Source organism: Asterias amurensis, chromosome 18 (assembly GCF_032118995.1).
Source record: "Asterias amurensis chromosome 18, ASM3211899v1".
Taxonomy (NCBI): domain Eukaryota; kingdom Metazoa; phylum Echinodermata; class Asteroidea; order Forcipulatida; family Asteriidae; genus Asterias; species Asterias amurensis.
The window spans coordinates 10,604,273-10,627,800 of NC_092665.1; the positions used below are offsets into that span (position 1 = coordinate 10,604,273).

The following is a 23,528-nucleotide window of genomic DNA, read 5'->3' on the forward strand; positions in this document are numbered from 1 at the left end:
CGTAGAATGCCTAGTAAAATGGAGTCCGCATGCGCACAAGCCAAAATTCCCGCTAACCCGTGAAATACGCTTGCCTTATTCCCTGCTTCCGTCAGCGCAGACTCTTTGCTTACGGTAAGCAGGGCCATGAAATTGAGCCCAGGTCATTTCAACAAGGTGAGGTGTTCCCACACGTTAACCAATCAATACGCTACGAGCATCAACAGAGTGCCTCGTGACACTCTTCACACACGTGTTCATAATCGTTCACGGACGACACTGTTATCCATTCGGCGGGAAAATGCATGCCAAATCAACGGGGAAGATTTTTGTTTTGTTTTTGTCAGTGAACGACCACCACGCTGTGTATACAAATGCAATTCAGTCATGAAAAATCGTCGTACATAATGACGAGAAATAGCTGACGGTGAGGCTGTTAGTAAAATGTGGATTTTCAGGATTATTTGTTGCTGTTGGTGTGACATCATTTCTGTTTCGCCTGGTGCATTGAAACAACTGTGTCATCAGTGTACGGGACACTCTTGTCAAGTCCATCGTCTGTTGCCGTATGATGGATGAACCGGGCGGTGGTTTGCTAATTGCTTCGTGGACAACCTCTTTCCCGCACTCGTTCTCTACGTTGAGTGTATGTGTTTTTTAACCCATCGCCATCCACATTCACAAAGGGATGAATCACGGCGCGGTAATGGAGTAATTCGTCACAATTATACCTTAAAAACAAATCAAATCAAAGTATCTTCCATGCAAGTGTCTGCGCTATCGCAAAATGGCGTCGACAGACTGGAGGACAACTTCTGCTTCGGTTTCCACCGAGCACGTTCCAATTTCTTTCACTTCAACAACACCTCCCGAACTATGGGAGACGGAACACGTTACAACAGACAACGTTGCAGTAAATACAACGACGGAGGATATTATTACCTTGGAGCATACAACATCTACCCGTGGAGTAACAAATGAAACCCAATTCGATGAACAGTGGTCGACTTCCCAGACGACTATATTGGGCAACAACACGTTTCACCAGTCGTCAAACTTGAGCACCACAACGCTAACCACTGAAGGAGCAGACGAGAATTTTACAACGCCGCAAGATTTTGGCGGGAGGTCTGTTTTCACTTCGTCTGTGGTGACGGCAACATTTTCTGAGATCTTAAATGAAACTGATGTTGCACCTACGACCAACTCGATGACAGCTTACGGTAAATTGCATAAAAGAATTACATTGATCGTAATTTTCTTGTATTTGTGTGTGTGTAATATTTTTGTTTACATGGGACGATATTAAAGGGGGTCGACACTGTTGGGAAAACAGACTTGTATAATGCATATTTTCGTTATTTTCATGTTGTAATGCCTTGGAATCAAATCGTCTTTCCCGCCATTTGTTCATGTTGGATGAAACGGAAGAAGGTTGCAAACTGCGGCAGGTCAATGATAGAGAATGCCTCTCAAATGGCTGTTCTCGTTACATAAGGGTAGAAAATGGTGGACGCTAAAGCCATATATTAATTTTGTTTTACTGCTTTGCGAACTCTTGAATGAGTTAAAACATTGTGATTATGCAATGGTTGTGACGCACAAACTGCTGTGTACGTTTGGGCCAATGGTTTTACCAGAATATATTCATTGATCTCTGTTATACTAATGCAACGTGGTTTCCCTACGAAGGCACTGGATCCAATTGCTACATTAATGAGTCATGTATTGTACTTCGCTGACCTGGGAAAGAAACCCTTTATTTATTCGCATGTCTTTTGCATACATTGTTTTTACATTCCTTGAGCGTCCTCTTTGTGTTTCTTTATGAATAACCTTTAATTTGATCTGAAAAATCCACCTAACCTGCACGCTATTCCCAGCATTTGGTGTGTGATATGGTGTATTTCCCTCATATTGTGTCTCAGTTGTATACGATGAATCTCGGAAGTTCGTGAGATGATTTCAGGGTTTGGTACTTCCGTACAAGAGGGAAAAGGTGTTTTAAAGTAATGTGAACATTTTCGGATACCCTCTGTCACATATCATGCACCGTATAACTCTTCGCATAGCCAGGCGTACATTTGTTTAGTAAAAACTGCTCCTTGGCTAGCAAACACAACCTATTACTTGCGATGTTGGCTACTACAAACTGTGCAACTTGTTTTAAATGCTCATACTTCTTCCATTCAGATGTGAAGAGCACATTTTTTAAATGTGTTAATATGAGTGTAACTTTGTTTGCCTATACTGGTTGTGATTGCTACCATTAATGCATCATATCTTCATTTATGACAATACATATTTAAAATCAGGAGTACTAAATATTCCTGGGGCAAGTAATACACCCACAGTTTATGAGCCCGGTTGGCTATTAAACAGGTATTTGGCCGAATTTGTTTTTGACAGGAATGCTGTATAATCTTGTTAATGTGTTTGTTTACCATTTAAATAAGCTTTGGTATTTGAACACTTGTGAATTTTTTGTAATTGTCGTTTAAAATATCAGGCCCCAACCTCAAAGTTTTGAAAATTAAAAACACTCGACAATGCTTTGACGTCATGCGTGTGAATTTACTTTTGTTATACCTCCACACGCTGCAACAAAGTGGCTATACAATTTGGAGATCTAAACTATGACATAACATGAGTGGTGAGTATGACGTAACAGAGCTTTTCGCGAACCTTTCAGAATAACACTGGATCAGGGTATTCGAAATGATTGGTTTTTTTTGACACAATTAAAACTTGTTTGTAGTCATATTATATATGACTCGATTTCTTTATTGATTGAAAACACTTCAAATGAATATCAGCAAAGATCATGATTTGCCTTTTCGCTTAAAGGCAGTGGGCACTGTTGGTAATTACCCAAAATAACTATTAGCATAAAACCTTACTTGGTAACGAGTAATGGGGAGAGGTTGATAGTATAAAACATTGTGAGAAACGGCTTCCTCTGAAGTGACGTAGTTTTCGAGAAAGAAGTAACTTTCCGCGAATTTGATTTCAAGACCTCAGATTTAGAATTTGAGGTCTCGAAATCAAGCATCTGAAAGCACATAACTTCATGTGACAAGTTTTCTTTTCGTTCATTTTTATCCTGCAACTTCGACGACCGATTGAGCTCAAATTTTCACAGGTTTGTTATTTTATGCACATATGTTGAGATACACCAAGTGAGAAGACTGGTCTTTGACAAATACCAATAGTGTACAGTGTCTTTAAGAGCTAGGTCTGGTCCAGTGATTTAGCCCCAGTTTTCCACATGACGTTCAACAGTACTCATTATGCAATCCATTTGCCATGAATAATGATTTAGTCTCTCATCTGAATCCATATAATGAACGACGGCTTAAATGGATGCTCTAAATTAAAAAAAAGGCTAGTAATGTAAACAAACCAGCGATTAGTGTCTTTTATAAACCCAAATAAGCAGAACTACTGACGCTACAAATGTTTTTTTAATGAATTGTTTTGCAACAGCAATAACGGTTCGGTGTTGTGACAGAAATCCATTTGCGTCATCAAAATATTATAAATAAGTCAAGAAAACAAACTTGGGAATATATTCTGTGTATATTTGACTTAAGTTTTACCTGACTAATGCCGGACCCAGCCTGCGGGTATATCTGGCGCCGCCTCACCGGGTTCAAAACCACGGAGTAAATCCGTAGAGTTGGGGTATTGGTGGCAGAGATTTATAAAATGAGATGTGATCGACTCGTCTGAAGACGAAATTGCAATACGCACCTTTCATTTATTATTTCTTTCATACGAAATACATTTCTGTTGCTGTTTGAATGCTTTGCTTTTTGAGTCTACTCTTTCGTCGACTGATTTTAATTTAAAAAAATCTATTCAAAACGTAAGGACAACTGAAATTGAACAACCTCATTTTAGCCAAAGTTTTCAAGATGAAGTTCAACATTACTCAATACGCAATCCATTTGCCAAAAATACAGAATTAGCCCATAGCAAATAGTTCAGTTTGACATAGGCCTATGATAAAGCAATTTCAAAATAACTGTACCTCACAAAAGATGGACCTAAATTTTAAAATTCAACACCTACAACCACCCGCCCAATCACAATTTTTTAAGGCGGATCAAAGCCACTTACAGCCCCTTTGATATAATGCTGGACACTGTAGGAGTGAACATTTTGGTTTGGCTGTTTACAGACGCATTGTCTCAAGCCTGACATTGTCCACACATCTCAACTTGCAGAGGCTTATGAATTTACGATTTGTTGTGTGTCGCGCCGCGTATCTCCGTTTGATCCTTGTTCAAACACCTTCAATCTCCAACTTAATCTCCAAAGCTCACTATAGAACATAATCACAATGTTTTTCTTTCTTTTTATACATCCCTACTGAAAGTTAATTACAGAATCAGTTTTTGCTAACAAAACAGTTGCATCCACCATATACATAAACTGATAAACCTGTAGAAGTTTTAATAGATGTTAAATTTGCATCGGGGATAAAGAATATTAATTTTGGTTTTTACCCATACACCGATGTGTGTTAGCACTGTATACTCAGTACTTTCCCGAGTCCTGTGAAAAAAATATCACAGGCATGTTACTCGGGTGGGATTCGAACCCACGACCCTTGCAATTCTAGAGCAGTGTCTTACCAACTAGACTACCGAGGTTGCCCGGCAGCTAGAGGCAGTTCAAATCCTATGTTTAGGCAGCGGGTACCGCAACGATATAATAGATGTTAAATCTATTCGTGTTTCCAATTTAATTTAACCCGATCTCATTTGGGGAAAACAAATGTACTACAGCTTGATTGTATAGCAAATAGTTTTCGGGGCTTGCGGCATTTGGGGGTAAATTGATGTGAAGTTAATGGGAATTAAACCCAGTACCAAGACAAATTACAAGTCATACCTATGTTATGTCAGTGCTCAAAACGGGAAATATGTCATTGTATTTTAAAAGTGTAAATCACTTAATCCCAATCCTCTAGTGATCAGCAACACCCCCCCCCCCAATTATACACGAGCATCTAGTGGCAATTACGTCAAACTTGGCGGCCATGCTTCAATGAAAACATTTTTGTTTGTTTTTGCCCGGGATTTTGTTGTAGAGCGCGACCATGGCTTGAGTTTAGTTGACAAATCAAAATGCACAGTGAGTAAAATCGAGTGTATGTGGAATTTGGCCCAATCCCCATAGACGATTTTCAGAATGAAATATTGCTCAGTACGATTAGCTCGCGCATCTCAATCTTGCGCAACACATTACAAGATCAAACTTCGTGGCCTAGGCCCAATTACACAGGGCTGCAGCCATTATACACTTTCAGAACAGAAAAAAAGTTCACAGATTTACAAATAACTTACAGGGTTTACAGAAGGTAATGGTGAAAGACTTCTCTTGAAGTGTTATTCCATGAAATGCTTTACTTTTTGAGAAAACATTAACACAATTATCAATTCTCGAAAACGAGAATTACGGGTTATAGTAAACACATGTCATGACACGGCGAAACGTGCGGAAACAAGTGTGGGTTTTCCCGTTACTTTCTCCCGACTCCGATGACCGATTGAGTCTAAATTGTCACAGGTTTGTTATTTAATATATAAGTTGTGATAAACGAAGTGCGGGCCTTTGGACATACTGTTTACCGAAAGTGTCCAATGGCTTTAAAGGTAGTGGACACTAATTGGTAATTACATCAAAATTATTATAAGCATAAAACCTTTCTTGGTAACGAGTTATGGGGAGCTGTTGGTATAAAACATTGTGAGAAACGGCTCCCTCTGAGGTAACGTAGTTTTCGAGAAATAAGTAATTTTCCACGAATTTGATTTCGATACCTCATATTTAGAATTTGACTTCTCGAAATCAAGCATATGAAAGCACCCAACTTCGTGTGACAAGGGTGTTTTTTTTTTCTTTCATTATTATCTCGCAACTTCGACGACCGATTGAGCTAAATTTTTCACAGGTTGGTTATTTTATGCATATGTTGAGATACACCAGGTGAGAGACTGGTCTTTGAAAATTACCCATATAGTGTCCAGTGTCTTTAAATGGGTGTGTCGTCATGATCAAAACATGAACCTATATTTTCAAAGAGTCGCTTAAGCAGAAAACGGTGCTTAACAACTTTCTGCTAAATATAAAGCAGGAATGAGCAGAATACCAGCCGCAAATTGTACATGTGTAATGGTATAGTTTGGCTGGGAAGCATAATTTTGTTGTTCTTAGCTACATTTTTATGAAATTGGCTGTTGGCCCAAATGGAAATAATATGAATACAAACTTCAACACTCACATATATTTCTTCTGCTTTACTCTTCTGAAAATGTCGCATGCTTGAATTCAGAGATCCACCTTAAGTGGCAACTAAACCACATACAATTATTGCCTAAATAAAATACACTACAATAAGTATTTATATTGGTTGGAATATTCGATTAGATGCTCGATGTATACTTTAGAATCAAATGATCAAACAATGTTAGTCGTTAATTAATTGACACTTACGGACATTTTTAATGTACGGGTCTTGTCTTAAAAGCTCGAATAAGCATCAATGAAATTTAATACTCTGATCCCGAAGTGAATTCCGATGTAAACGGGAAAGACGTTTACTTTACTATATAAAAAGAAAAAACCTGGCAACAGAGTCTTCAGTGCGTGTTTCCGAGCAACCGCCATTTCAATAAAACAAATATCAGGGATTTGACAAAGACAGGGAAGTGAGCATTTAACCTCTTGTTATATTATGAGGAAAACTTATTGAAAATATTATACTCAAACTCAAGGCAAAAGTAGCATTAAAGGATTTGGGTACTTTTTCAAAATGTCCATAGATTTACATTAAACTTACAGGGTTTGAAGATAATTATAATGGAAAGCTTCCCTTCAAATATTATTTACTGAGGTGCTGTAGTTTTTGAGAAATGAGTAAAATAGTCATGAAAATACGTTTGTAAATGATTAAAATAATTTTCGTATCATGACACAAAAATTATTTTCATGGCATTGTTTAACTCTTTTCCCAAAAACTACAGCACCTCAGCACGTGATATTTTCAGGGAAGCTTTATACTATCATTATCTTCAAACTGTGTAAGTTTAGTGTTAATCTGTGGACATTGTGTTTTTTGTCCTACAGAAGTTACATAGACCCTTTAACTTGGCAACGATTTTTAATAATACTTTTTGTATGACACAAAACACCATGTCTCAGGAGACGAACATTATATTTTTGGAATTAACAACTTATTCGCGATCGACTCTCCTGATTTTCACCTTCCCCAAAAACATTGACGACTAATGAAGTTGAATTAATTCTGCAGGTAAATTATATTACATACATCGTCATTCACAGTGAGTTACAGGGATTCATGTCATGGTCAACAAAATGATCTACATAAGGTATGGGCCTATACCCTTTAACAGTGTCATGTTAATTCATTGAAAAAAAAACGTGGCACATAATAATTTTGTGGAGCCCTCAATAAGCACCGAACCTGATTTATGTTGAAATGTTCATAGGTTGGATATGTGTAACAAACTAGGAAAAAACCCATTTGCGTCATCCCCTTTTACGTCTTATGTTTTTTGCGTCACCCCTTTTACGTTTTACGTAAATAATATATCGGTATCTTGTTATTATATTTTTACCAGATGAGTTCAAATTGGCGCTATTCGTCACGTTATCAATTGTCATCGGTTGCTTTGCCATCACAGCCATATCACTCCGCATCAGGTAAGAGTATACGCCAAAAAGAAACCCGGTTTAAGGTTATATATCACCCTGTTCACCCTGTTATCATGCTGAAACCACGAGTTGGGATTGGGCTGGGGTGTGGGATGGGGCTTGTGTTCCGGGCTTTGGTTCCGGGCTTGGGCTGGGGCTTGAGATCGGGCTTGGGTTCCGGGCGTGGGCTGGGGCTTGAGATCGGGCTTGGGTTCCGGGCGTGGGCTGGGGCTTGGGTTCCGGGCTTGGGTTTCGGGCATGGGTTCCGGCTTGGGTTCCGGCTTGGGTTCCGGGCTTGGGTTCCGGGCTCGGGCTGGGGCTTGGGATCGGGCGTGGGTTCCGGGCTTGGGCTCAGAATTATGGCTTGGGCTCAGGGTTCTGGCTAGAGCTAAGGTTTCTGGCTTGGGCTCCGCCTTTAGTTATGGCTTGTCGGGCTCCGGCTTAGGCCACGTTCGCCTGCTTCGAAGCAACTCTTTGAAGATCTTTTATTCGACAAACTCTAAGCACTCTGTCATCATTGGTACAGCGATTGTTAGGTGATATAGAAACATTGCATACCTACTACATCAGTGGGTTTCAAACGGTTGTTCATAGAATGGACACGAAAAACACCCTATGATCATGTTTGTGGCAGTGCTTACTGGCGATATCGAATGGAGATTACAAATTAAACCGCCAATATGGGGTCGATGTTGTAATCTTAACCGTTCTCCTGTCTGTTGTTCCCATCTGCAGGAGTAAATTTAAGAAGAGGAAACAAGGTGCGGAGGAGAGCAAGAAGAGGCGACCCAGAGAGGTAAGATCATTTATGCATATGTTAGGATACACCAAGTGAGATTACTGGTCTTTGAAAATGACCAAAGGTGTCCTGCCGTCATTTTCACCAAACTCTTCCTTACTTAGGATTTTTCTGAGGACTTAGGACGAGTCCCAGCCCAGCACTGTAGCATGCATACCTTAAGATTAATCCTAAGTTAGGACGTGTTACTCGTCCTAACTCGAAATAGGATTATTAGCGTTTCGTGAAATCGGCTGCAGAGCCTTTAAATGAATTTTTGTTTGTAGTTTATTCATTCCTGTCTTTATTTTCGGACGGGGTGCAAACATTTAAGGAACGTTACAGAATTGGTAAGAAACAAAATCGTGAAGATCACAGATTTATATCAAACTTACACGGTCTAATGATGATGATAGTAGAAAACATCCCTTGAAATATTTATGACTGAAATGTTGGTGAGAATAAGAAATCAATTAAACTAATTTCGCGTTTGGAGTTTATCGCTCATTGAGCATTTTATTAATTTAATTGTTTTTTCCATCGATGTCATGCAAAGATGTGTAATCGTTTTTTCACTATTTTCTCGTGACCCAGATGGCCGATCGATCTCAAACTTCTACAGGTTTGTCAGTTTATGTATATGGTGGATTACATAGAGTGCTTACACTGCCAACAACTGTTTTGATAGCAAAACCAATTTTGTAATGTCCTTTAAGTATTGTAACTTCAATAGATGAAATGAGTTGCCCGATACGATTTTAAATTAAACAGCTACCTGAGCGGAATGTTTTCAACAGAAATGGTATTTTTACGTGGTTATAATGCACTTGTTCACCATTTTAATGTAATTTTAATATGTGTACACTTCTGACTTTTCGTAATTATCGAGTAAAAAATCAAGCCCCTACCTAAAGGTTTTTTGAAAAACTAAAAACACTTCTGCCGTTGAGAGCGGGCGTCAAAGGACAATGCCGCTGACGTCATTTGTGGGAGTTTGCTTTGTTATACATCCATGCTGCAACAAAGCGGCTTTATCTACTTATGACGTTTTGAGAGTGATTACGTAACGGGGCTTTTCGCAAATCTCGCAGAAAAGCTCTGGACAAGGGCATACAAAATTATTGTTTTTTTACACCATTGAAACCTATTTATAATCATATGACTCGATTTCCTTATTCATCGAAAACATTTTAAGTGGAATTCAGCAAAGTTCACGACTTGACATTTTCGTTCAAGCAGGTCTTAGAAACTACCCTTTCAATGTGTATGTGCGTGCGCTTTTAAGAAAAACGTTCAGAAATGGAGTATTGTGTTCTCGACCTAAATCCAACATGTAAAACACTCAATTTTTCTAGTCCATGTCTAAACGAGTTTCCAAACCAAGGAAAGCCTCGCCTGAACCACACAGCCTAAACAAGATAAATCAATAAATAAAATACTAAGAAACGGGGCGTGTGCGATTTACAAAAATGCTGTAACCACTTTAAACAATTACAGTTTTTCAGAATCGTCGAGCGTAAACGGAACGCAAATAATTGAACATCTTAACAACTCGGATAAGCGCGAAGGCACGGAGATTTGGGCGGCAACAGTACGAGCGTTGTTGGCACATTGCTGTTTCTCACCAGTGTATTGTAAATTTTAATTCACGAGCCAGCAACAGCTGCAATGACGTATGCTTTTTGTGTCTTCCACTTAGCCCAACCGCAATAAATTATTTCAAGCGAAGTGCTTCAAAATTGAAATACTGACATCACTATCAGTTGATGACTAACTTTTACTCGGTTCTATATCATACAACAGACACAGACAATGTTTACGAATTTATATGTTTTCTGGGCATCTTCGGGTCTTGAAGCAAAAGCCGCCGAAGTTAATCAGGTGTTTGATTTGTGTACAGCATTACCCGGCCGGTTTTCCGGTTGTTACATGGAATGTTCATCATTACTGATTGCTAAAGACACTTACTCGAGGGTTCTCATATGAAAGCGAACACGTTTTCACTGAGTCAGCATGATATCATAAAATCACAAACCCCTTTCACTCGGCGGCCTCGTGTATACAATCTCGACCTTTTGTTTTATTTCCCGGGGGAGGGATGAGTTTAATACGACACCTAAACCCCAAGTAAAGAGTAATGGCAATGCAGATAGTGTTTTTTCATTCTTTGATCTAATTTGTAGGTCTTGAAATGTTTATTGCGGGATTCCGTCGGTTCACGATGATCCGTTGAACATTTGTCTCTGTAGATGGCGCAATTATGCCAGCTGTTGGATGGACACATCTTGGTAATTACTCAACATGATTTTCAGCACAAAAACGTACTTGGTATTACGAGCAATGGAGAGTCGTTAATAGTACAAAACCATTGCGAGAAACAGCCGTCGATTTCACAAAGAGTTAGGACTCGTCTTGTCTCGAGTTAGGACGAGTTACTCGTCCTAACTTAGGATTAATCTTAAAGTCTGCATGCTACAGTGCAGGGTTGGGACTCGTCCTAAGTCCTAAGATTAGTCTTAAGTTTGTGAAATCGACGGCAGCTCCCTCAAGTAACGAGTTTTTGAGAAAGAAGTGCAACACTCTAAAAACAGTCCTTAACACATTTATTAAGCACAAGCTCTGTACCCACTTTTCCACATGTTTAGCCTTTACATGTTCAGATTAATGTGTGTGTGTTGGAATCCTACAAACATGTAAGCAGGTGTCAACATGATAAACATGTTTATGTTTAAAAAGTGTACACCAAAATAATGTGCTTAAACTCTAAGCACTGTTTTTACAATGCAGTTTCTCAATCAAAAAAGATGGTAACTTTGATGAACAATTTAGTCCAAAAGAAATGTTCACATATTTGTTATTCCATACTTATGTTTGGCTACACCAGGTGAGAATACTTTGTCTTTGACAATATCCAGCAATACAGTCCTTGTAAAATCTGCAACCTTGCGTTAAAAACAGTTTATACCCAAAGCTTCATGTGCAATTTTTGGTACAATCCAAAGTCTCGACTTAACCTTACACTTCATGGTCTGTACATTTGTGTACAGGTTAGTTCATTCATGAGTTTTGATGATTATTAAATCAAAACGGCACTGATTAATTGTTTCTATCGTCTGGCGCGAAAATTCGTCTTGGGTAATGAACAATCATATGACGTCATGCTTCAAATTTTGCTCTGAATGAGTATCCAACGTGGGAACCCACGCTGGTGTTATTGGAAAATGGGTGCTTCTCGCTAAAACTTAATTTTACCTTGAAGCCACTCTTCTTTAAATGCAGTGGACACTATTGGTAATTACCAAAATTAATTATTAGCATAAAACCTTTCTTGGTAACGAGTAATGTGGAGAGTTGATATAAAACATTGTGAGAAACGGCTCCCTCTGAAGTAATGTAGTTTTCGAGAAAGAAGTAGTTTTCCACGTATTTGATTTCGAGACTTCAGATTTAGAATTTGAGGTCTCGAAATCAAGCATCTGAAAGCATACTACTTTGTGTGACAAGTGCGTTGTTTTCTTTCTGGCAACTTCGACGACCGATTGAGCTCAAATTTTCACAGGTTTGTTATGTTATGCATATGTTAAGATACACCAACTGTGAAGGTTAGTCTTTGACAATTACCAATAGTGTCCAGTGTCTTTAATATAGCAGGAGTAAGATTTTGAAGAAAAGCAAAGTTATGCAAAAGGATAACAAGTAATCAATTTTACAGTGCTAATTGTTTGCGTTACCCGTATGGTGATGCAAGTTACATTATTTTGTACTGGCTGGCCTCTGTCGACACGCAAAACTCACGGGGGTCTAGTGGTTTCAAGGCACTGAAATTGGGAAATGTCAAAGACCAGTATTCTTACTTGCTGTATCCCGACACATGCATAAAACAATAAAACAATGGCCATGGAAGTTGCAAGAGAATAGTGAAAGGAGAAAACACACTTGTTGCACAAAATTGTGTGCTTTCAGATGCCTAAAATCATTAAAACACTTCAGGCCTATAACATTTTAATTATGTTAGAAATAAATTACCTCTTTCTTAAAAACTAGATTACTTCAAAGGGAACCGTTTCTCACAGTGTTTCTCCATTGCTTGAAAACAATTAAGACTTTTCGATAAAAATAGTTTGAGTAAAAGAGAGTCCAGTGCCTTTAAACAAGACATCGGCCATAGGAAACAGAAGGTGACCTCGGAAAGTACGGAGTACCAATTACTTAATCACTTAACGGTGCGTTGCAAAACGGCTACATAAAGTAATTAGATTGTTGTGGCGATATTTGCGACGACAGGAATTGTGTATTCTGTTACCTATACGGGAAAGAAAAATAAAGAGAGAAAACACATTATGATGGCCCTGCTTCTTGGTTGGGTGGGGTCAGTGTACCATGATGTTTGGGATGCGTTTGCGGTGCGCTTTGTACACGCGCCAACTTACGGGGTACTTTTGGAACAATGCTACGCCACAAGGCTTTGTTTGTTAAAGTGGTACCCCACAGATAATTTCATAAATAAGGGGAATAATAGAACAACAATAGCAGGAACCCATATAGGCCTACCAGATCCGTGTGTACGTGGGTAGGTATCCACATTCAAACCGGGGACCTATAACAAAAGGGACACTAGGTCCACGGTTGCTGTCACAAAGGAAATCATTGTGGTCCCCCCCCGGTTGCTATAGATTGCAGGTGTTTGAGTAGGTATATTCATTTAAATCAGGGAGCTATGTCAAAGGAGGACAATAGGGTCCATGGTTCGTGAAAGGTTTACAGTTAGAAAACGTGTACAAAACCAATGAAGATGTTGCATAAAGTGAAAGTATAAACAAAAGAGGTACAAAAGTCCACGGTTGCAGTCGTATACAAGGTTGCAGTCGTATACAAGGTTGCAGTCGTATACAAGGTTGCAGTCGTATACAAGGTTGCAGTCGTATACAAGCTTGCAGTCGTATACAAGGTTGCAGTCGTATACAAGGTTGCAGTCGTATACAAGGTTGCAGTCGTATACAAGCTTGCAGTCGTATACAAGCTTGCAGTCGTATTCAAGCTTGCAGTCGTATACAAGGTTGCAGTCGTATACAAGCTTGCAGTCGTATACTAGCTTGCAGTCGTATACAAGCTTGCAGTCGTATACAAGGTTGCAGTCGTATACATAGCCTTGCTCAAGGCAGTCGCATTATTCGCTCCGAAAAGACGCCGCTGTAAACCCACCCGTATACCCTGTTCATGGTGCGTGCGATCACACCGCATGACCCACCCGTAAACACACTGTCAGATCGTACGAATACTGTTCACACAAGTCATCGCACTCGTACCACTAACCGCATGCGGAGGCCGTAAGGCCGACAGCCTTGTCGGGTCTGTATCTTCCGGGATTAATGTGTTGTATTGAAAAAATTCCACTAGTGGACGAAATTGGGGGGGCTCTCGGATATGCTAGTATGCAGCTCATGAATATGTATATCGTTCGTCAGACCTATCAGACAACACAGGATGTGAGGCAAATGAATTATTCATTTTGACGTCCAATCACGCACTTCCCTTATCACGACCTTTGGACCCTATCATGCTCGTGTGTGGTGTAAACATGTCTCGTCTTTCGCGGGCATTATGGTAATGAGCTGACCGTGGGAACTCTTCGCTTAATATAGTAATGAGGTCAGTGGCTTCAACACAGACCCTACAAGGCTGTCGGCCTGACGGCCTCCGCATGCGGATAGTGTACGAGGGCACAGTGTCGTGCGATGTTACGCAGAGTGAATACGGGTGGGTTTTATACAACGGCGGTCTTTTTTCGGAGTGAATAATTCGACTGCCTTGAGCAAGGCTATCGTATACAAGGTTGCAGTCGTATACAAGGTTGCAGTCGTATACAAGCTTGCAGTCGTATACAAGCTTGCAGTCGTATACAAGGTTGCAGTCGTATACAAGCTTGCAGTCGTATACAAGCTTGCAGTCGTATACAAGCTTGCAGTCGTATACAAGGTTGCAGTCGTATACAAGGTTGGTTGGGAACACGCCAATCAAATTGGGGGGGGGGGGGGCACGTGTCCGCTCCCAGTTACGGGTTCTAATTCTTTGTTCTTTTTGGATAATGTGAATCATTGTTATACAATTTCAAGTTGTATATTCATTGCAAAAGGAGAATAACATGGCGTCATCCACGGACCAAAGGTCCCTTGTGCTTGACATTGAATCAAATGATAACCCAAAGACAACGGCGCCCTTCCATTTAAAAGTCAGATGATAAACTGCTCCCAAAGTGACTCCATTTGGGGATGTTTGTCTTCATTAAATATTGTGTCGAGTTTGAGGTAAAATGGACGGTGCTGTGTTTGCCAACCAGCCCAACAAATAAATCATCAATATATTTAAATGGCAGTTCACCATTAGCGGTAATGGCGGCCTTCGGCGTCACAGCAGGAGTGCACAAAAACAATTAGATCATCATATCTTTTACGGTGCATTAATACTTGAAAGGGTTTACACTAAAGAGTTATACTAATGAGGTTTTCCTTAATGGAGAGGGTGGCTCAAAGCCGAAGACAACATTAGAGTTTGTATCTGCCTCGGGGCCATGCACCTTAATGAAGGCTAATTGTTTTAAGTAACCATGAAAACGGATTGTGTTGCGACTCGTAAAATCTCGTTTTTTTATCATTAAAAATTGACGAGCAGTTTGTTATATATAGGTTTTCTCGGTCAATTTCGGAAAATGAGCAGCCAATTTAACCACCAGCCTATTCTATTTCGCATGATCGAATGCTACTGAAAAGGGTCATTCGATTTCGTTTTATGATTAGTCAAATGTAATGTTGCGTCATTCGTTTTAACAAACTAATCATTTAATTTAACAATTCATCAAAGCAGCATTCAAATTCGCAGACGTTTCTTGAGGTGTGTGTGTCACGAAAAAGAATAACGATACGCTAAATTGAAGAGTGCTAAAGGAATTTGACTCGACTCAAAACGAAATTGAATGACCGATATCTGAATTTGAAACGCAGTAAAAACCGGAGAGGCAAAATAGCTTTTATTCGAACGCATGAAAATGAAATTGGCTGCTCATTTGCCGAATTTGACCGAGAAAACCTATACTAGAATTGAAAAATTAAAAAACATTAACAATTATTGATAAATACCTCACACAGTTTGGCTATTCATATTGGTGGAGAGCGCGTCACGTGGGGGTGTTTAAACCTTTGATAATGACCAGTGTTTATAACCGCATGCAACACACGGACGTCGTACATGTACATGTAACATGTACATACCATGGAGGCAGAAACATACAGAGCTCGAGCACATCGGAAACGGATAGGTTTTACAGAGTTTCTTACTTTATTTCGACTTTTAACCAAAAAGGTATTTATAAATTGGAATAAAAGGGTAGCTACTAGTTTGTTCACGGCCGTTTAAAACAGGCAAGGTCAAATTGCCGTGTGATAAAGGCCTAGGCCTACGCCCGTAAGATACACACATTGCATTTGAGGAGAGAGTGTTACAAAACTACCACTTGCTGTACAATGTTGATATCCAAAAGAGAAAGATCTAGAAATAATGTTTGAACTGCTCCACATGAATAGAGCGAAGAATAGTAACTTAGAAATTGTTGATTTGGGGAGGTAAAGTTTTCGTTTCGTCTTTGAGAGAGGGCTCGCTCTGGAAGCTGATGGGGGGGGGGGGTGGGGCGCTTGAAGTCTTCATAAGCAGTGATTAAACATTGATAGTCTTGAAACAGATCTGGCGGTAATGAGGAGGTCATAACTTCTTGAACCACGTCTGGCAGATTTGAAACAGAGGTGAAAGGTCTTGAACCAAGTCTAGCAGTGGCGAAACTGAGGTAAAAAAACGTCGTGAACCAAGTCTATGTGATTGAACAGCTGTAGTCTGGAAACTAGTTTATAGCAGTAATGGATTACAGAAATTAACGTCTTGAACCAAGTCTGGCAGTGATGAAACAGAAGTAATAACGGCCTAAACCAAGTCTGGCAGTGATCAATCAGTGATAATAACGTCTCGAACTAAGACCATGCTGTGATGAATCTCATATCAGTTGCGGATGCATGTACTCTTCGTCCATCATAGTTTTATAAAACACTATGCACACATTATACAGTCTTTCCCGCACAGCCACGGCCCATTGAAAAACTCATCTACTAAGGACTGAGTCAATATTCAAAGCAAAGCTTTGTCACGAAATCAAATCAAAGAGTCTACACCGAAATGCCTACGCAAAAGATAACATGATCGGGGTTTGTTTCGTAGACGTAGTTTTAGCTGTTTTCAGGGAAAAAACTGTTGACTTTGATTATGAAATAAACTCAAGTTGAAAATCACCCGCCTTGTTTTTTGTGTGCACTTGTTTGCAATACCTCTATAATTATTCTTGTTGAGATATTTAGGGTGGACACGGTTATTCAGTGTATTCCCCCACTCAAACTATTATTGACAAAGTATTATGTACATCATGATGGCTTAAAAAATATATCTATAAATCTGAAGAAAAAAAAAAATTAAAGTTTAAGCCCATTTTCAGACCCAGCATCTTTAATGGGCCCAAACCTCCAAATACAATAGTCTACACAGCTGAAGCTTTGAATAACCAGATAATGACCATAAAATCGAAAGATTGACAGTAGAGCTTAAGACACTCTTCCTGAGTCAACATAATGGACCAATCTGCCCACAGCCTCACATTTTGTTTATTTCAGCGTTTCCTGTTCATGCAGTGTGGACAAAACCAGTGTCTGGTTTCGTGCAATTATTACTAGAACCCCGGGGCTCTATGACAACGATTGTTGGGTATTCTAGAGTTTGAAGAGCTCTTGTAAATTCTCGAGTTTCCTTCATGATCAATCTCCGATCTTCAGAAATCATTACGGCATCCTCGATGATTTCCAAGGCGCAATTCGAGAACTCTGTATAAGCGAGATTTTTGTATAAGCATGGTTAAAAAAAATTATCTGAGATCATCACTCATTCTGCCGCGCGTCTGTTGTTATAGCAATGGGTTGGACGGGGCGGGAGTTATATAGACTTGACTCAAGTCACATGCGAGTCCTTTTGCTATACGGCCTGTTTGCTATTTGGCGCGATATGTTAACTGTGCCCCCCCCCCCCCGCGAGAGAACGGGACTTGAATCAAGTCCAGGAGTTATGCCGCTGAGCAGGCGTTAATCGTATGACCCATACAGCCGGTTTCACCAAACGCTAGGATTAATCCTAACTCGAGTTAGGACGAGTAACCCGTCCTAACTTAGGATGGGTTCAATGCGTCCTATGTATTTGGACACGGAATTTAACTCGTCCTAAGTTCTAAGATCAACCCCAAGTTAGGAAGAGTTTCGTGAAATCGACGGCTGGATATATAGTGTAAGCAGAGGCCTACGGGGGTTCGGATGAGTGAGTTGTGGAATTGGTGCCGCGTCTAGCAACTGTTGTTGTTGAAACAACGTATTTCAATAAATACAAAAATAATCGATTACATTTATTTCCATTCTCAGAATAAGGAGCCCAACAAACCTCGAATAATGACCAGACATGAATTTTCAAATTATTTAGCAAAATTTATTACTGATGTCCGTGAATGATGAAATAAAATTACAATATTCTTTAAATGATTTGAGGTTGAACTAAAACAAAATTAACAGAGTGGGACTCAAACAAACGACCACCGGATTAACGTGCCGGGCTTTACCAACTAATTTATGTTTGCGGTATCTCTTTTTTGGCAATATCTTTGAAGACGTGCATGTTTTTTTTTGAGCGTGGGTCTCTTTATTAAGTTGCTTTATGACGCAAATCTGACTGTCAATAAATCTGGTCTACATCACTATTTCGTTTTTTATTAGACGGTCGTAAAAAAAGATGGAAATGATTGTATATATGCACTGGGCGTATTTTCGACAAAATTGTTTAAGGACAAATTATACAAATGTAAACAGTGTGGACAGAAAGCACATGCAACTCTCTGGCAAATCAGTTAATTGAAGTATTCTTTATTTTTAAAGGCAGTGGACACTATTGGTAATTACTCAAAATAATTATTAGCACAGAACTATACTCGGTATCAAGTAATGGGGAGAGGTTGGTAATATAAAACATTGTGAGAAACAGCTCCCTCTGAAGTGGAGTAGTTTTCGAGAAAGAAGTAATTTTCCACGAATTTGATTTCGAGACCTCAAGTTTAGAACTTGAGGTTTCGAAATCAAGCATATGAAAGCACACAACTTCGTGTGACAAGAGTGTTTTTTCTTTCATAGTTATCTCGCAACTCCGACGACCGATCGAGCTCAAATTTTCACAGGTTTGTTATTTTATGCATATGTTGAGATTTAAATATTTAAATACACACAAGGAAAAAAAATAATATTGAAAGGAAAAACAATCTGTGAATAATCCTCTAGTGTGTGTTAAGTCATTGAATACAAGTAAATATTTGTTTTGAAACAAATTCTGATTGTAAATTATCGGCTGTCATTTTAATATACAATTTCAAGGAACGTATGAAAGTAACAAGTAAAACAACACCATAATGGACATAATGAAAAGCACACACAAGTTGAATTCTAAAATCAATTTTTGATGAAAATTCCATGAAATCCACTGACAGTGTAAGCAATAATTGAGAATTTAAAGCCCGAGGAAAATGTACAATGAAACATTGTTTTTGTGGAATTTTCCGAGAAATATATTCCCAAAAGAACCACTAACTATCAAATGCCCAATGGTAGGATTAAGTGACGTTTACAAACATGCATTCGGTACTTTGCTTGAGTTAAAGGGGTGTGGTTGAATTTCAGTCACTGTGTTATTAAAACAAAATTAGTTTAGCAAAAGTAAAAAATTAAAAATGATGGATGTGGCAACAAATGTAGAGTCGATCATCACTCAAATATTTGTTGCGGGAAATTGTTGTTTACTGCGTGCCTTTTAGTTTTAATGTCTGACACGTTTCAATGACGTCACCGTTTTTATGACGTCAAAGTCCGTGGTACATCGTGAGAGATGACTCCACGCTTTCTTTGTTTGCCTTTTTTTATTAATCTTTTAAAAAACAGGCTTAATGAAGAGTGGCATTTGGTGTTTATTTTAGGGAGGACTTTTATTGAAGAACTAGTGCGTTGTTTGGTGTAAATAATTTATGCCAACTTGTTTGCTAAAAAGCACTGAATTGATGCGGCTACTACAGGAAGCTTTTATACAGATCTCATCACTTGATCTGTAGTTAATGCAGGAAATTTCTAGACAAAACACTAATAATTTGTGGATAAAAATGTTATTGCTACACCTTCAAGAACTCTCTACCAGGTTACTGCGGAAATCAACCATAAATGCTTCTCTCCACCCATGATTACCGCTCGAGTGCATTCCCCCTCTCCTCAGCGCACTCTTTGTGTTGCCCGTGTGTTTGTATGGGATGACAGCAATGTGTGTTTCGTGTTTCAAAGTTGCTTTAGCCCGATTTTCACAAACAAATCCTTTGAACAGATTTTGACAGCATGATGGTGGTTCAAAACGAAAGGAAGAAACAAAATAAACCATGAAACAATCTTTCGCATATAAAAATGTAATAGGACAATGCACAAAACAGATGCAACAACGACATTAAAAGTACATGGCTGGTGGACGTTAGGATAGTTTAAACCTTCTAAATTCTATAAATAAAGGTATTTCAAATAATCAATTTTGCGGTCCAATCGGACTTGGCTCCAAAGGAAAAGTCTTTAGGAAAAGGTCCACAGACACGGGTGGGATTTGAACCAGTGACATTCTTGTTGCACTGGATGCTATTGGTAGTTACTCAAAATTATTGGTAGTATAAAAAACTCACTAACTTGGTAACCAGCAATGGAAAGCTTTTGATGGTAACACATTATGAGAAACGGCTCCTGATGAAGTAACGTAGTTTTTAAGAAAGAGATAATTTCTCATTCATTAAAAAGACTTGATAGTACCCATCCTGATCATACCTGAAGTCTTTTTTCGGCATGTGAGGGGTGTTTTTCTTTTAATTCTATTGCATCTTCGATGACCGATCGAGTCAAATTTTTCACAAATTTGTTATTATGCATAATGCTGTTAGACACAAAGTTAGAATACTGGTCTTTGTCATTTACAAAACATGTGCCCGGGCATACAGTGCCTTGAAATAAAACTTGAATTTGCTGGACACTGCAAGAGAAGTATTGATCATGTTGGTGTCAGATTGGTGCCGTGGCAGCCAACACATAGAAAGAGGAAAATAAAGGCAGAACCAACTATTCAAAAAGATACGTGACATGTGAGGACATAGGCGACTGCATGCTGGAACATTTGGTGGAAATCATTGCAATTTGAGTGAATCTTTTTTTGTTTATGGTTTGCTAATTATCCATTATTTTTCTATCTCCATGTTTTATTCCATAATTGCAGGAGTCGCCTCCTAAAGAGGGGAAACCACCAGTAAGGCGAGTGACTATAAAGATGGGAAGGCGTACATCTTGTAGCGCCAAGAATACCACAAAGCCTCTGAGACGCTCCCATAGTCCATCATTACAGTCAAGGGCCAGGATACCTAAGGTACAGGAAGGCACCCACTAATACCAAAATGCCACCCTCTTGTACCTATTAACATCCTCTTGCACCCATTTACACCGAGATGTGTGTACATGTACATGTAAAACAAGGTGACCAAATACACATGCCCACTTACTAAACCCAAATACCCATAAAATCCATCGAAAAAGACTTGAAAATTCAAAGATGCTGGTATTTGCTGATTTAAAAGAAGAAGGCACCAAAAGGGTATATAAATCCCCTATCAGGTGGTAATGTAGGCATCAAAACAACTTTTAGCATAAAACTAACTTGGTATCGAGCAATGGAGAGCTGTTGATGATTTAAAACATTGTGAGAAACAGCTGCCTCTGAAATAACATAGTTTTTGAGAAAGAGCAAATCTTGACAATTACCACTAGTGTCAAGTGTCTTTTAAAGGGTTAACCCTTTTCAAGGCACATCTGATGAATCACAAACACCCATACAGATAGGGAATGATCTTGACATGAAAGGAACCCACACCTACATAAAGCCAAGGCAATAAAAGATAAAGCACCAACTACCTATAACCTAATCGAATGCATTCTCTTCACAAACTCAGGTACACGTTGAGAACAGTCTAGATCGTAACCGAACACTGGATGCACTCCTTGATGCTGGGACCTACCCATCTCAAAACAACAGTTTCCCCCCAGGGGTCAGACAGCATCGCACCAACAGTGACTTATCATCATCCAAGACCAAACTCTTGGCCAAGAACCTCAGCCATGATGCCAACGAGCACGCCTATGATAACCCAGCCATCTCCTTAATCGAGGAGATTCCGACTGAGACGTCAATTCTAAGCGAGGAAAATCGCATACCTCTAGGACTAACAAGTGATGTTGATGTTCACCATAGCAACTTGGTTGCCATGACGAGGGACGACTCAGAATCCGATGATGCCTCTCAAGAGGAGAAGAGCACCTGCATTGAGAGCTCCGAGACGGAGAGCTTGAACGATGCTAAGAAGCGCTTTAAACTCAATCAGTACTTTGGGATGCGATCCAACCAGCGGAACGACTCAAAAGACTCGGGGTATGTTGAGAGTTTCATTTCACAGGATAGTTTGCGACTGAGAGCAATGGCTTCTTTGGAGGAGGGCAGACCTCTTGCAGATGATCGAATGTTCCCTCACAATCAGGAGAGGATCATGTCGAGACTTGGTTCTATCGATCCTGGCCTCTTCATGGCGAGTGTTGATGAGACCTCGGCGAGTATTAACCTCAATCGATCCAGCTCGGTGAAGTCCGAGTACCAGGAACGGTTTATCTCACCGAGTAGCATCAGCGTGGATGGAGTCATGGGAATCAGACGATCCCGCTACAGCGTCCCATCCTATCCAAGTCAAAACCCATACTATTTCCAAAGAAATGCACCCAATAGTCTAAGTCCCTACCATGAGGCGTATAGCACTCCCTATATGCCATACCAGAACAGTTTGAGGCATTACCCAAGCAGTGAAAGTAGTGTGTATGACTGTTACTCAACACAGAGCGACTATGGCTCTATGAAGAGGAAACACAGCCATGGCAGCCGGGTCCTTCCCAAGAGCCTCAGTTATGACATGGCTCTCCACAACTACCACCAAGCTAGTACCTCGCCACGTCGCAATGGCTCTTATCAAGAGTGCGCAATGAACAGACGAGCCAAGCGTTTTGTTAAACGCCGCAGCCTCGGAACGCAAACTGCAGACCCTAACCTGAGCCAAGATTCCACTGTTAAGCCACTGGTGCAGTGGGACTACGACAGCTTAGGAAACCTTGTCGCAAAACGGATAGAAGGTCAGGAAATGGATTTTATTGGACCCGTTTACATGGCAGAAGAACTCCAGGAACCTAAATGTAACAGGCAAAATGCAAATTGTGTTATTGAAATTGATGGTTCTATGGATACTTCTGTTTAAAGAAAACAGAAACAAAAAATTAAAAATTATTATGATTTCTCTTAGTGAATCAAGATACATTAAGGCACATTGGTGAAGTTATAGGTACCATAACTTGCCTGCCCCAAATTAGATTAAAACATATTTTAAAATGCGCAAGTGAATGGAACGATTCATAAAATAGCCCTCCCCCCAAAAAATAAAATGATGTTGCCCCCACATGAAAATGCCGGATTACTGCATAGGTCAAGGAAAATGCCAATTAATGACACAACATGAACATTTTTAGATCGATATTTCCTTCATGGTAAAGCTTCACAGCGAGGTGGTGATATTGGCAACGTACCTTCCATTAAAGCCAATTACGTTTATTTCCGAATGTTTAAACTAACAAGCCTTAATTAACAATACTGTGTATTGAATACTGTGTATTTTTTCTCAGAGTGATGTTGATACAGTTGCTCAGTGTTTATAAAAGGCCTTATGTGAATTAATTTTTAGTACAATACTAAGTTGTTTTCGGTTGGGGCATTCTTTAATTTCATAATGAGGTGAAGTAAATAACTAAGACTTTTTCATGTTTGTGAT

At 39.5% G+C, this 23,528-nt stretch overlaps 1 protein-coding gene across 1 annotated transcript; it reads left to right on the forward strand.

The window, feature by feature from the left end:
* Window positions 1-316: 316 nt before the first annotated feature.
* On the forward strand, window positions 317-23,528 carry LOC139950706 (uncharacterized). Its single transcript, XM_071949498.1, has 5 exons — window positions 317-1,202; window positions 7,632-7,713; window positions 8,440-8,500; window positions 20,891-21,037; window positions 21,618-23,528. The coding sequence occupies exons 1-5, from the start codon at window positions 767-769 to the stop codon at window positions 22,959-22,961; spliced, it is 2,070 nt and encodes a 689-aa protein (XP_071805599.1). The 5' UTR covers window positions 317-766; the 3' UTR covers window positions 22,962-23,528.

Bases quoted from the DNA above. Each gene is read 5' to 3' on its own strand.
- LOC139950706 (XM_071949498.1), top strand. From the start codon at position 767: ATGGCGTCGACAGACTGGAGGACAACTTCTGCTTCGGTTTCCACCGAG. The intron at 1,203-7,631 runs GTAAATTGCATA...TATTTTTACCAG, and splicing joins CAACTCGATGACAGCTTACG to ATGAGTTCAAATTGGCGCTA. The intron at 7,714-8,439 runs GTAAGAGTATAC...TCCCATCTGCAG, and splicing joins GCCATATCACTCCGCATCAG to GAGTAAATTTAAGAAGAGGA.